The sequence below is a fragment of the Spermophilus citellus genome (assembly GCF_964194105.1).
Source record: "Spermophilus citellus genome assembly, chromosome: 4".
NCBI classification, from domain to species: Eukaryota; Metazoa; Chordata; class Mammalia; order Rodentia; family Sciuridae; genus Spermophilus; species Spermophilus citellus.
In genome coordinates, this window is record NC_138185.1 from 159,724,553 (window position 1) to 159,737,600 (window position 13,048).

General features: G+C 40.6%; 1 protein-coding gene across 1 annotated transcript in view; it reads left to right on the plus strand.

Annotated features, from left to right (window-relative positions):
- The window catches only part of MTHFD1 (methylenetetrahydrofolate dehydrogenase, cyclohydrolase and formyltetrahydrofolate synthetase 1), a 69,855-nt gene that overhangs the window by 21,995 nt on the left and 34,812 nt on the right, over nucleotides 1-13,048 (plus strand). Inside the window, exons 3-8 of the mRNA XM_081289991.1 lie at nucleotides 4,877-4,936; nucleotides 5,341-5,394; nucleotides 7,778-7,914; nucleotides 8,060-8,160; nucleotides 10,080-10,216; nucleotides 11,616-11,727. Of these exons, the coding sequence (XP_081146117.1) occupies nucleotides 4,877-4,936; nucleotides 5,341-5,394; nucleotides 7,778-7,914; nucleotides 8,060-8,160; nucleotides 10,080-10,216; nucleotides 11,616-11,727 (601 nt within the window). The remainder of the gene's footprint in view (nucleotides 1-4,876; nucleotides 4,937-5,340; nucleotides 5,395-7,777; nucleotides 7,915-8,059; nucleotides 8,161-10,079; nucleotides 10,217-11,615; nucleotides 11,728-13,048) is intronic.

Below are 13,048 nucleotides of genomic sequence, written 5' to 3' on the forward strand. Positions count from 1 at the left end.
CAAAAGCCAAATCTGTTTCTGTAAACTGTTAAATAAAAATTATAGTAGGTCTTTATCTGGGCTAAGATCCTGCACTAGGCCCCATCAGTTAAATCTAAACATCAAAATGGAATCACTAATGCTGATGTTCCCTGCTACCAAGCTGAAACTAAGATGTTTATCTGATCTTCTGAGAATTTAGGACTAGAGAGATAGTAATGACCTTTCCCAGAGAGGCCAGTTTCGATTAATATTGCAGTTCCCTCTGCCTTAATCCTTTTGCCAAAACAGGTAACCTGATGTTAATTAACCAATCAGCTACATTTCTGTCATTCTAACTCCCTGTCCTAGTCTACAAGGAAAGTCATTTTGAAATCATACACACACACACACACACACACACACACATTTTATTTGTTTGTTTAGTGGTGCTGGAGATCAAACTCAGAACCCAGTGCATGCTAGGCAAGTGCTCTACCACTGAGATACATCGCTAGGCCTTTTTTTTTTTTTTTTTTTTTTTTTTTTTTTTTTGTTTCTGCTCCTTTTGAGCTCGTTTCTGTTTATAAAACCAGCCTCCTCTGCTCAGCTCATTGGAACACTGATGTTATTTTATTGCCCAATTCCAGAATTGCAAATAACCAATTAAGATCTATTGAAATTTTGTACTTTGACAAAGCCTTTTCTTAGCAATTTTTCCCCCTTTTTAAAAATCTACTTCCAGAATTGACTTTAAATGCATTGATTACAAGAGTTTTTATTATATAAATATTGTTCTACAGCTTGTCTCCATGGCCTTGCTGATAAAACAGTGGTAGGATATTTCAGTCTTGTACTTTAGCACTGAGTCGACACTTTCAAGGCTTACGTAATCTGTTCCAATCACATCTCTCATTTTCACAATTCTAGCGTTGCTAGCACCACCATCTTCCTGTATGACCATGCCAGATGCCTGAGGTCCTCTCTTAGAGCGTCTCTCTGCCCCACTCCCTGTGATTCTGACTCTTAAACTCTGGGAGTCTGCACCCTCCTCTTGATTCTTGCTGCTCCTGCCCATGAGCCATTACAGTCAGCACTCACTGCTTCTAAGCTTCTGATGTAAACTCCTCTCTGTCCTCTTGGCTACAGCAGCAGTGCTTGTTAAAATGCATATCTGATCACAACTGTCCAACTACATCTAGAGATGACAGTACTAATTACATATCATCCAGTGTCTACTACAGTTTAATGATCTGCCTGTAATCCCAGTGACTTAGGAAGGAACCCAAGTTCAAGGCCAGCCTCTACGATTTAGTGAGATCCTATATAAAATAAAAAATAAGAAAGGCTGAGGATGTAGCTCAGTGGTTCAATTCCTAGCACCTCCCCCCCCAAAAAAAATAAAACAAACTTGAATTTTTATGAAATACAAATAAGGTTGTAGTTCTTTCTATTCTTTAGTACATAAAATATATTGTTTGTTTCTTTTTGGTACTAGGGATTGAACTCAGGGGCACTCGACCACTAAGCCACATCCCCAGCCCTGTTTTGTGTTTATTTAGAGATGGTGATCTTACTGAGTTGCTTAGTATCTCACTTTTTCTGAGGCTGGCTTTGAACTTGCGATCCTCCTGTCTCAGCCTCCCGAGCTGTTGGGATTATAGGCATGTGCCACCATACCTGGCAATCTTAATTATTAATAACATAATATCTAGTACTTGCTTCCTATCAGAATTTATTTTGAGTGCTTTATATGTAGTAATTCACTCAGTTTCCACAAAATATGTGGACCAAAAAAAAAAAAAAAAAAGCAAGAAAAAGAAAAAGTAATACATTTGACTGACCTGAGTATCTTTAAAAAGTTCCTAAGACAGAAATAAAAATTAATGAGTAGGGGCTAGGGTTGTGGCTCAATGACAGAGCACTTGCCTTGCACGTGTGAGGCACTGAGTTTGATCCTCAACATCACATAAAAATAAATAAACAAAACAGAGATATTGTATTCATGTATAACTAAAATTTTTTTTTAAATTAATGAGTAGACCAATACCCAAGATATTTTCTGGTATAAAAATAGGGATTGGTAAACTGTGGCCCTTGTCTAAACATTGCCCAGATTGTAACCAGTTAAAAAAGAAGTAGCAGCAGCTATGACAGGGTATGTGCCCCATAAAGCCTGAAATATACCCTATCTGGTCCTTTGCAAACTCCTTCTGTAAAAAAAAAAAAAAAAAAAAAGAAAGAAAGAAAGAAATCCTGTTCTGGAATAGGGCCTTTTTTTTTTTGTGGGGGGATGATATAATGCATAGCTACTTTGAAGGAAGAGATTAGCATTCCTGATAAAATGCTGAAGCACTGTTCTTGATAAACTAATGGGATTAAGATTTTGTTCTGAGACAGCAGTCTTCCACCCACTCACTTGACTGCCAGTCAAGAATCTAATGTTCTTTAACTAAATATTCTTGCACCTAGTCCATCAGTGATTGTGTAACTACTTTTCCATATAAAATGCCTAAAACTGGAGGTATAGTTCAGTGGTAGAGTGCTTGCCTAGCATATGTGTGAGGCCCTGGGTTCAATCCCGAGCAACAGAAGAATGAAATAAAATGCATATACTGAGAGTAACCTTTGAATTGATACCTTAGATATCTCTTCCTTTACATTTGGATTATGTTAAAATGTGGGCATTTTAACTCATGACTAAGGCTTCTTTGCAACTAGTGGCAGTTTTGGAGTTTTAGAAAAATTCCTTCATAAATATTAAGGCAGAAAATAGTTAATATATAAAATAGTTAATATATAAAGACTGTAGACTTGTCTTCTGGATGGGCACAGTGTTGCATACCTGTAATCCCAGCAGCTCAGGAGGCTGAGGCAGGAGGATCACAAGTTCAAAGCCAGGTGCAGCAACTTAGGGAGGCCCTAAGCAACTCAAGTGAGACCCTGTCTCTAAATAAAATATAAAAAAGGGCTGGGATGTGGCTTAGTGGTTGAGTGCCCCTGGTTCAATCCCTGGACTAAACAAAAAAGAAAATAGATTTGTCTTCTGTAGATGCCAAAGACAACATCTCTGAAGGAACACACTATATGGATTCAACTTGACATGACTGTAGCCATTCTTGAATTGTAGTCTCATGATTGCCCCAAAATAACCCTAGCCAGTTGTTCCTATATAGTTTTCCAGCAAGCTACAAATAGACAAAATCATTAGAGTGTTATGTGGAGCTTTCCAGCTGGCCCCTTGCCCCAGGGGCTCATCGGACTCTTTTGATGTTAGCATAAGATAAACCAGGTACATTCCGGATGGGATAAAGTCATTGTCCTAACCTAGATATGCCTCTCTTCCTGACCCAAACTGTGGGATCTAATTGGTCGTGTTGCCATCCAAGACACACTTCTGTCACTAAGTCCCCAAATAAATTACATTCTGCAATACTGGATCTGTCTGCCTCTTATTCTTTAGTTTTACAGTACTTTGGGGTCAGTCCTCATATACCAGAACTAGTTTCTTCTGGAATACACTGTGATTCCAAATTTAGCCAAGGTTCTTCACATACAAAGGACAGCAAAAAATATTTTCAGGAATATATAGACTCAGAAAAATGCCTGCATACCTTTCCTGGAATCATGACTTATGGTAGTATTTCAGCTGCTTGAGAGATAAATGAAAAGAAACTCTGAAGTAGAGAAGTGGTTTAAAAAGGACTGGTAGGTACACTGAATGTAGCTTGATGGTAGAGCACTTGCTTATAATATGCAAGGCTCTGGGTTCAGTCCCCAGCCCTGCAAAAAAACAGACAAATCCCCCCAAACCAATTTCCCCTAACAGGACTCTTCTGATTCTCTCAAAACTCAAATTAACTTTATAGAAAACTTAGAACTACGTATGGAAGGAATGTCTGAAGCCAGGATTCAGGCCATGTCCTAATGTGCAAGGGCAGCATCTGTGTGGCAGGGTCTGGCAGTACAGTTGCACAGGTTCTGTGGTCCTGTTCAGAGGAGCAGGGCTCTAGTCATCTTTGGAATCAAGGCACCTACTGCTTTTCCCTCTGCAGTTTGGGGAGAAACCATACTTGTAGTGTTTTTTTAACCTCAAAAGGGAGAAAGGTTGACTACTAGAGTGTGGAAAATTAAATTTTACAGATAAATGCTTATAATGGAAAACTTTCAATATGTTCATAATTAAGAAAATGGAGGGAACACAGGGAGCCACAGCAGAGTGACCCGAAGGGGTTGGCTCCTGCACCGACTTTCTTCTGCTGTGAGGGTGGCAGACTGCCCTCTGCCTGTCTTGGCTGTCTGTTCTGTGAATGAGGTCCTCTTCCTGGTTGCTGTTTGTGTGGCTGGGCACCAGAGCTTTCCACTGGCCTGCGTGTGGGGGAAGGCAGGGTACTCTGCCTTTCGGGTGTCTTTTTTGCCTGACAATAATTTCATAGCCCTCCATGCCTTATTCTGGTATGTCAGCAGAAATTCCATGTTTCTGGTAGCCCTGTAGCCCCCTTGCTTAGTGCTTCATTTCTAATGCAGATGCAAGTAGCCCCTACTTTTTCTTTTGGAATAAGGTCTCCCCCCATGTTACCTAGGCTACTTTGAACTAGGCTCAAGCGCTTCTCCCTCCTCCTGGGTAGCTGAGACTATAGGCACCAGCCACCTCTCCCAGCTTGACATTTTCTCTTAGTTTGGCCTTTTTGGTGAGAGTTGGGTGAACCTTGTTTGGGGAATGGGGGCAAACGTAACAATGCCACCAGCATTCATGTCCCCATCCTGTCCTGACAGCCTCCTTTTTCTCCTATAAAAGTTCTCTCCAACAAGAGAGACATGCTCGAACGTTCCTTTTATCATAACTAAAATTGTAGAAGCTTTTCTGTACACTTTGCCTTTCCCTAATTGTCTGATTTGCATGTATTTATTATTCTAGGTTGGTGACAGAGATGATTCCAATCTTTATATAAACGTGAAGCTGAAGGCTGCTGAGGAGGTAAAGCCTAGAGAAATGGTGCTGTCACCCTCCCCCACCTTCATTCCAGGTCCTGCCAGTTACCCTTTGCCCTTCCCATAGGACTTTTACTGCCACCAGCAAACATTAGAGTATTTCTTTTGCAAGTCAGAAATGGGTGACAGTGTGGCAGCCTCTGGTTTGCTCTTGAATGCTTTCTCATCCATGATTTTCTTACTTCCCAAAGAGCAGGAATAATGGATATGATGTGTGGTGACAGTGAACAAGTAAATAATGAGCGGTTGGAATGAGGGACTAAGTCTTCAGAACATGGGGGTGAAATCATGACTAACAACCTGGTTTATTTTAGTCATATCCTTAAAAGAAGCGGGCCCATATCTTAATTTCTCTTGGCATTTACCTGTTTTCAATGTTCATTTTTACAGATTGGGATCAAAGCCATTCACATTAAATTACCAAGAACGGCTACAGAATCTGAGGTGAGCCTTAGGGACTGATTGTGAAGAGGCAGCTAGAGTGCTGTCTTCTCTGGCTTTTGTTAGTAGCATTTTACGGACTGAGATACATAAGATCCCCAGGTAGATCTCTCTTTATAGACTTCACCTCCAGAAAATCCTTAGAAATACCCACAGAGGAAATAGTGCATCCTATGGTATGAATATTTGGTACTCAAAGCTGATTGCAGTCCCATTTGCTCTAGATCACCTGTCATGTTCATTAAAACTGATCCTTGACCTGTAATTACCTTCCGTTTAAAAACCAAAAATGTATTATTTGTTTGTTTGTTTATTTCTTTTGGCAGAGCTGGGATTGAAACAGTGGTCCTGCGCATGCTAGGCAAGTGTCCTACCCCTGAGCTACATCCCCAGTCCCATATTCTATTTATTGATGTTCGAGAATGGGCAAAAAAATTAGTGGTGATTAAAGTCAGAACTGTGGGCTGGGTGGTGGCGCATGCCTGTAGTCGAAATCACTCCAGAGGCTAAGGCTAAGGCTTGCACCTACAAGTTTGAGACCAGCTTGGGCAGCATAGTGAAACACTGTCTCAAGAGAGAAAAGGGAAAAGAAAAAAACTGTGGTCTAGGGATGTGGCTCAGTGTTAGAGCACTTGTCTAAAATATGTAAGGCCCTACATTTAATCCTCAGCACTGCAAAAATATAAAAAATAAATAAATGGAATCAGAACTGTAGTTGCCTACTTGTAGGGGGATAACTATAAAGGGTAGGAAGGAAAAAGAACTTTCTGGGGAAATGTTCTGTGCCTGCACTGTCCAACATTGTATCCTCTAACCCTAGGAAGCTGTTTTAAGTTGAATTAAAAAGAAATAATATGAAAAATTCAATTCTTCAGTTGCACTAGCTACATTTCAAGTATTCAGTAGATGTCATTGTGTTATAAGATACAAATTACAGAACATTCCTGTCATCACTGACAGGATTATTGTGCATTGCTGCTCTATATCTTTGTTGTTGTTCCCAAATCTTTATTATTATTATTATTACTTTTGATAATTTTGAGACAGGTCTCACTAAGCTGCTTAGAACCTCACTAAAATTGCTAAAGCTAGCCTTGAAGTTGCGATCTTCCTGCTTCAGCCTCCCAAGTCACCGGGATTATAAATGTGTACCAGAACTCATATGCTAGATGAATAAATTTTAATCCTCATCTTCCTCCTCTTCTTCATTTAGTTAGTATGGGAATAATGCAAATTATAACTGCTTTGTTAACAACTGCGTGCAACCAGTTGCCAATATTCTTCTTCAAATGTTTTTTGGTAAAATACTTCAACTACCTTTCAGAACAGGTTACCTTATTATGGTGGTCTTGCCTTTTCTCCTTTCGAGGGTTGCAACCCATCCACTGAGATTCCCAGCTTTTCCATTTTTTATTTTCTCTTGGAGAGACTGCTTGAAACTGGCAGCTTCTGTGATTCCATCTTCTCTAGGATGGGCTTAATTAAGGGTAAACCTCAAAATCTACTTCCTTTTTTGCCCCACTTTGCCACAAGTTTTTTAATATGCACCATGGGAGCAGCAGAAGCAGAAAGGGCTTCTCTGTATCTGGATTTTGATGGTTATAACATAGGCCTTGCTGTTGCAGTAGTTGAGTTGTTAAAGCTCTTACTTTTTTTTTTGTGTATGTGTGTGCTGGGAATTGAACCCAGGGATGCTTTGCCACTGAGCTGTGTCCCTAGCCCTTTGTATTTTATTTTGTGAAAAGCCCAGGCTGGCTTCAAACTTGATATCCTTCTGTGTTATCCTCCCGAGTCACTGGGAGGATACCCAACTTTTTTGTTAATATTTCTTAGCAAACACCTGGGGAATTGTGTTAGTCAGCTTTTCTGCTGCTGTAGTAAAATGAGCTAATCAATCTATAAGGAGGAAAGATTTATTTTTGGCTCACAGTTCTCAGATTTCAGTCCATGGTCACTTGGCTCCATTGCTTTGGGCCTGCAGTGGCACAGTACATCATGGCAGGGGCTGTAGAGAGAAGGCCTGCTAAACCTTTGGGGGCTGCAAAGAGAGAGAGGAAGAGGCCAGCATTCTCATATCCTCATTAAGGGCATGTCTCCACTGACCCAGTTTGTTCCATATGTCCCACCTCTTTCCTTTAATGCCACAGACTGTGAACAAAGCCTTCAACACATGGGCATTTGGGGACATTTCAGGCCTAAACTATAGCAGGTACATTTTATGTTAAAGTAGAATTTCTCTCAGCATTCCAGGGTGAGTTACATTCTGAGAAGACTATAATTAAATTCTTTGGGAAAATTGGGCCACTTGATTTTTCCCTTGAAACATGTTTCTCCCAGCTTTTGACTTCTATGTACATGTACTATGTATGTGTGATCTTACTTTTAGGTGTTAAAGAGCATCACGTCCTTGAATGAAGACTCTACTGTACATGGCTTCATAGTACAGCTACCCTTAGATTCAGAGAATCCCATTAATACTGAAGCAGTTATCAATGCAATTGCACCTGAAAAGGATGTAGATGGGTGAGTGTGGCTTGGCTTCCTACACTGCATTGGATGGTTCCATTTATAATACATCTCTGTTTGGGGAAAATGGCATATTTGTTTCTGAAGAATAGACACCTAATGATTTTTGTTTCCCCCTCATTTTTATCACTTTGTTGTTTAGATTGACTAGCATCAGTGCTGGAAAACTTGCTAGAGGTGATCTCAAAGACTGTTTCATCCCTTGTACACCTAAAGGATGCTTGGAACTCATCAAAGAGACAGGTAAAAACAAAACAAATAACAAGATGGCAATGTCTCTGAGTGCCTGTGTTGACATGTGGAGTGCAGAGGAGGGCACACACTGTGGGCATAAGTGATGGATTTGATTGGCAGCAGGCCTGTTTACTAGGGGGTTTTACCTAAAGTCACAATTTCCTGAAAACTCTGTGAAGTAGGTGCTATTATCACTCAATAGCTAAGAAAATAGGCTCAGGGAGATGGAGTATTTTGCCTAAGAGACAACAGAACCATGATTTGAACTCAGAGTTATTTGAGTTGAAAGCAATTTATTTTTGTGAAAAAAATATCCTGTATGGTGATAAGAATTCAGAGAGTATGAAAGGGTACAAAGTGAAAAGTCCCCATCCCTGAAACTGGCACAGATAGTGGTTTCAAGACTAGACAGATGGCTGGAAATGGATATCTTGAACAGTTGGCCATATTTCCTTATTACGTAGTTAGTACCTTGGTATTTTTAATTTCATTATGAATACTTTTAGCAGAGGTTATTTTTTGCAAGGAAATGGGTCCTATTTAAAAAAAAAGTAGGCCAGAAGTTTCATATGGAAAGTTTGGCCAGCATAAATGAAAATTCTGTTTGGTTGACAAGAAAAGATCAAGCCATAAGCCTTGGGACAGCTATTACAGTTCAGTCCTACAACTAAATTTATATTTTTCAGCATACTGAGCAAATGCTTATTACAATGTGATAAAAGCAAATTTCATGAACTATATAGCAGCTATAAGCTTTCTACTTCCTCTTAGTGATAATGAAGCTACCATTTGCCCTAAGTCAGCTTCAAGTCTTTTGCTGAATCCTAAAAAGCATAGTGAGGTATCTTTTATATGTGTGTATGTCTGCATGTATTTAGCTAGCCAGCTCTTTTGGGGATTGAATCCAGGGCTTCATATATGCTAGGCAAGTGTTCTACCACGGAGCTATATCCCCAACCCTGACCAAGATAAACCTTTTAAACATATTAGACTTAGAAGTCTATTTTTGAATATTCATGATGTTAATACTATATAAGATCTGATCTTTTTCTGATAAAATTGATTTTATAAATGAAGCATAATTTAAACTCAAAACTGCCTCAAGCAATGATCCACAGTCTTCAACCTTGACTGGATCCTATGGCTTAGACAGAGTCCTCAAAACATTCTCTTTGCTTTAGTGTATGCGGGCAGCTCATTCTCTGGTTCCTTGTCCATCCTTGGGCATAATAGTAATGGGATTTTGCCAGGGGATGAAATAGGGCCACTCATCTACTACTGGGTACTCACCCTAGTCATCTCTGTTGAGCACAGTAGGAGTCAGTTCTGAAAAGGATGTTAGTATATTTCCAGAAGAATGGACGCTTAGTAAGCAAAAAGAAAGCTTTCTACTATAGTTAAAATTTCCCCTTTATCGCTTCCCTGCAAATGACTCTGTGGTTCAGGTTATAAGTCAAATGAGAAACTTTGACAAGGAACTGCATGAATAAACTTGAAGCTGGAAAGAATCACCAAAACTAATCTAATTTCCTTCACTTCTCTTTACCCCATTCCATACACCCAAGTAGTTATAACCATTTTTCCCAAGTAATTTAATCTGATAACTTCTTCCATATGGTTGTTTAGCTGTATCTCAGGCTTTCTTTTTGAGTGTAGGATTTCTTCCCACTCCCCTATGACTCAGTAAATGGATCTTGGCCTAAGATGCTCTCCAAAACCACAACAAGGACAGTATACAAGTTCCTAATCTGGATGTGAAACCCTAGAGCTAAGAATCTCATTGCCAGAGAAGGAGTGTTTTTAGGAAGGTTTCTGTTCGATGCTAAGAACCTGCTTTCGTGCACTTGTTCTGTTTTTCCACTCAGGTGGCAGGCGAAGAAGGGCAGCTGCTTTGTTCCAACTCTGACGCACACTGGCTTTTCTTTCAGGGGTGCAGATTGCTGGAAGGCATGCGGTGGTGGTCGGGCGTAGTAAAATAGTTGGTGCCCCAATGCATGACTTGCTTCTGTGGAACAATGCCACAGTGACCACCTGTCACTCCAAGACTGCCAATCTGGACAAGGAGGTAGGAGGTCTGGGATAGAGTAGGAGGTGTTCAGTGTGTGTGTACATGCATGTGGGTACTTCACCCTCACTGTCTTGTTTAACCTCATAATGTTGTTAATATGTTTCTTTTCTCATTTTACAAGATAAGGAACAAATTCAAATTACAAACTTGCCCAAGTTTATACATTAAGATTTTGTTCTGACTGTATATTTTGACAGTAATTTGCCTCCTGGCAAACAGAGGTTAGCAGTGTAGGCACTGGGATTGGCCTCTGGTATCCAGATCCCGTGTGTACTGCAGAAGAAGAAGTGTTCCAGAGAAAGTCGTGGGCAGCGGACACCCATGGCAGCAGCTTCTTTTTGGGGGGAGGTAGCAGGGATTGAACTCAGGGGCTCTTGACCACTGAGCTATATCTGCAGCCCTATTTTGTATTTTATTTAGAGACAGGGTCTTACTGAGTTACTAGCACCTCACTTTTGCTAAGGCTGGCTTTGAACTCATGATCCTCCTGCCTCAGCCTCCTGAGCCTCTAGGATTACAGGCTGTGTGCCAGCCCACCCAGCCATGGCAGCTGATTCTTGATCCTCGCATCAGATTCCTGAGTCCAAAAATGTTTGCATGGCCAGGCCTGGTGGCTGGCACATGCCTGTAATCTCAGCTACTTGAGAGGCTGAGGCAGGAGCATTGCAAGTTCAAGGGCAGCTTGGGCAACTTAGCAAGATATGGGGAGAGAGCAGGAGAGAGGCCTAACATCTTCTCTTTTAATCTTTCTAAAGCAGTGCTCTGTGGAAGGTTCTGTAGGAGAGAATGCAGTTTTCAGGCATTATATTATGCAGGGTTGTTGTCCTGAGTCTGTGGCTCCCCTTCACCCTAAAGGTTCTCATTGCTTTCCCCCATTTTGTTCAATGCAAGGGGAGCTCTAGGCATATGTAGAAATGCATAGCATGTGAAAGGCCATCAGAAACAGGCATGTGGCTTCCATTGGAAGCCTTACTCTTATATCCTGAAATAGCTGATGATAATAAAAAATTAGTATAGGGGCTGGGGATGTGGCTCATGTGGTAGCGCACTCGCCTGGCATGTGTGCGGCCTGGGTTCGATCCTCAGCACCACATACAAATAAAGATGTTGTGTCCGCCGAAAACTAAAAAAAAAAAAAAAAAAAAAATTAGTATAAAGCTCAAAGGTGTCCTTTCTACTTCTAGATTTTTTTAAAAAAGTTTTTTAGTTGTAGATGGACACAACTTTATTTATTTGTTTGTTTGTTTGTTTGTTTCATGGTGCTGGGGATTGAACCCAGGGCCTTGTGCATGCGAGGCAAGTACTCTACCAACTGAGCTATATCCCCAGCGCCCACTTTTAGATTTTTTAGTGTGTATCATTATTCAGTTTCTGAAAACTGAATCCCTTCCCTTAGGTAAATAAAGGTGACATTCTGGTGGTCGCAACTGGTCAGCCTGAAATGGTGAAAGGAGAGTGGATCAAACCTGGGGCAGTTGTCATTGACTGTGGAATCAACTATGTCCCAGGTGAGTATTGCTGTGGTTTCTGGTAAAGACCCAGAAGGACAGGAAACCTGAGAGAGAACCTTTAGCCTTATTTTATGTTTGAAGTACTGAGGTTTAGAGAGACTGACTTGCCTGAGGGTGCATGTGGTTTATAGGTGAGATAGTTGCCTCTTGTGGGCAGGCCCACCTGGTGTGAGAACCTGGAACTTTCATTGCTGTATTGTAGTGACTTAATCCAGGGAGAGGGTGGCAGAGGGGCTGGGAGGGTGGTGCTGTTTGTCTTCATGTAGAGATCAGTTTGTTTTAACAAAGGTGATGGGTGAGTTTAAAATGTAGTGCAGTTAGTCCCCTCTTACCCACAGTTTTTTTTTTTCCATGATTTCAGTTACCCATATTCAACCTCATTCTGAAAATATTACATGGAAAGTTCCAGAATTAAGCAATTCATGAGTTTTACATTGTGTACTGTTCTGAGTAACTTGGTAAGCCTCTTGTGCTGTCCCTTTTCATCCCACCTGGGATATGAGTCATCTCTTCCTTCTCCATGTCCACATTGAATATACCACCTGCCTGTTAGTCACTTCGTAGCCATCTCAATTGTTAGATGAACTGTCATGGAGTTGTAGAGTTGACGTTCAGCTCATCCTTACTTCACTTAATCACAACCACAAAATGCAAGAATAGTGATGCTGGCAATTTGGGTATGCCAAAGAGAAGCTGTAGAGTGCTTCCTTTAAGTGAAGACGTTAAAGTATAATCAGGTATTTTGAAAGAAAGTGAAACCACATTCACATAACTTTTATTATAGTGTAGTGTTGTAACTATTCTATTCCATTGTTGTTGTTAATCTCATGCTGTGTTTAATTTATAAATTAAGCTTTATCATAGATTTGGATGTTTAGAAAAAAAATAGTATATTTAGGATTTGGTACTGTCCATGGTTTCAGGCGAAAACTGGAGGTGGGGTTTTGAAACTATCCCGAACAGGTAAGGTGGATCTATTGTATAATTGTTGCAAAATGCTGTGTGTGTCCAGAAGAGAGACACATTCTACCAAAAGTTCTCTGGAAGGGTTTTACAAAGTTGTTTGGGCTGAGGGTGTAGCTCAGTGGTAGAGAATTTGCCTAGCACATGTGGGGCCTTGGGTATCATCCTTGGCACTGCCAAATGAAAAAAACAAACAAATGTTCAACCTGGATTTTTTTCTCAGAGGAGAGAAATTCAGCTTTTTAGTCACGTCCAAAACTCTATGTGGTTGGGCATGGTGGCCCAGTGACTTGGAAGGCTGAGGCAGGAGGTTCATAGGTTCAAAGCTAGCTTAACAACTTAGGGAGACCCTGTC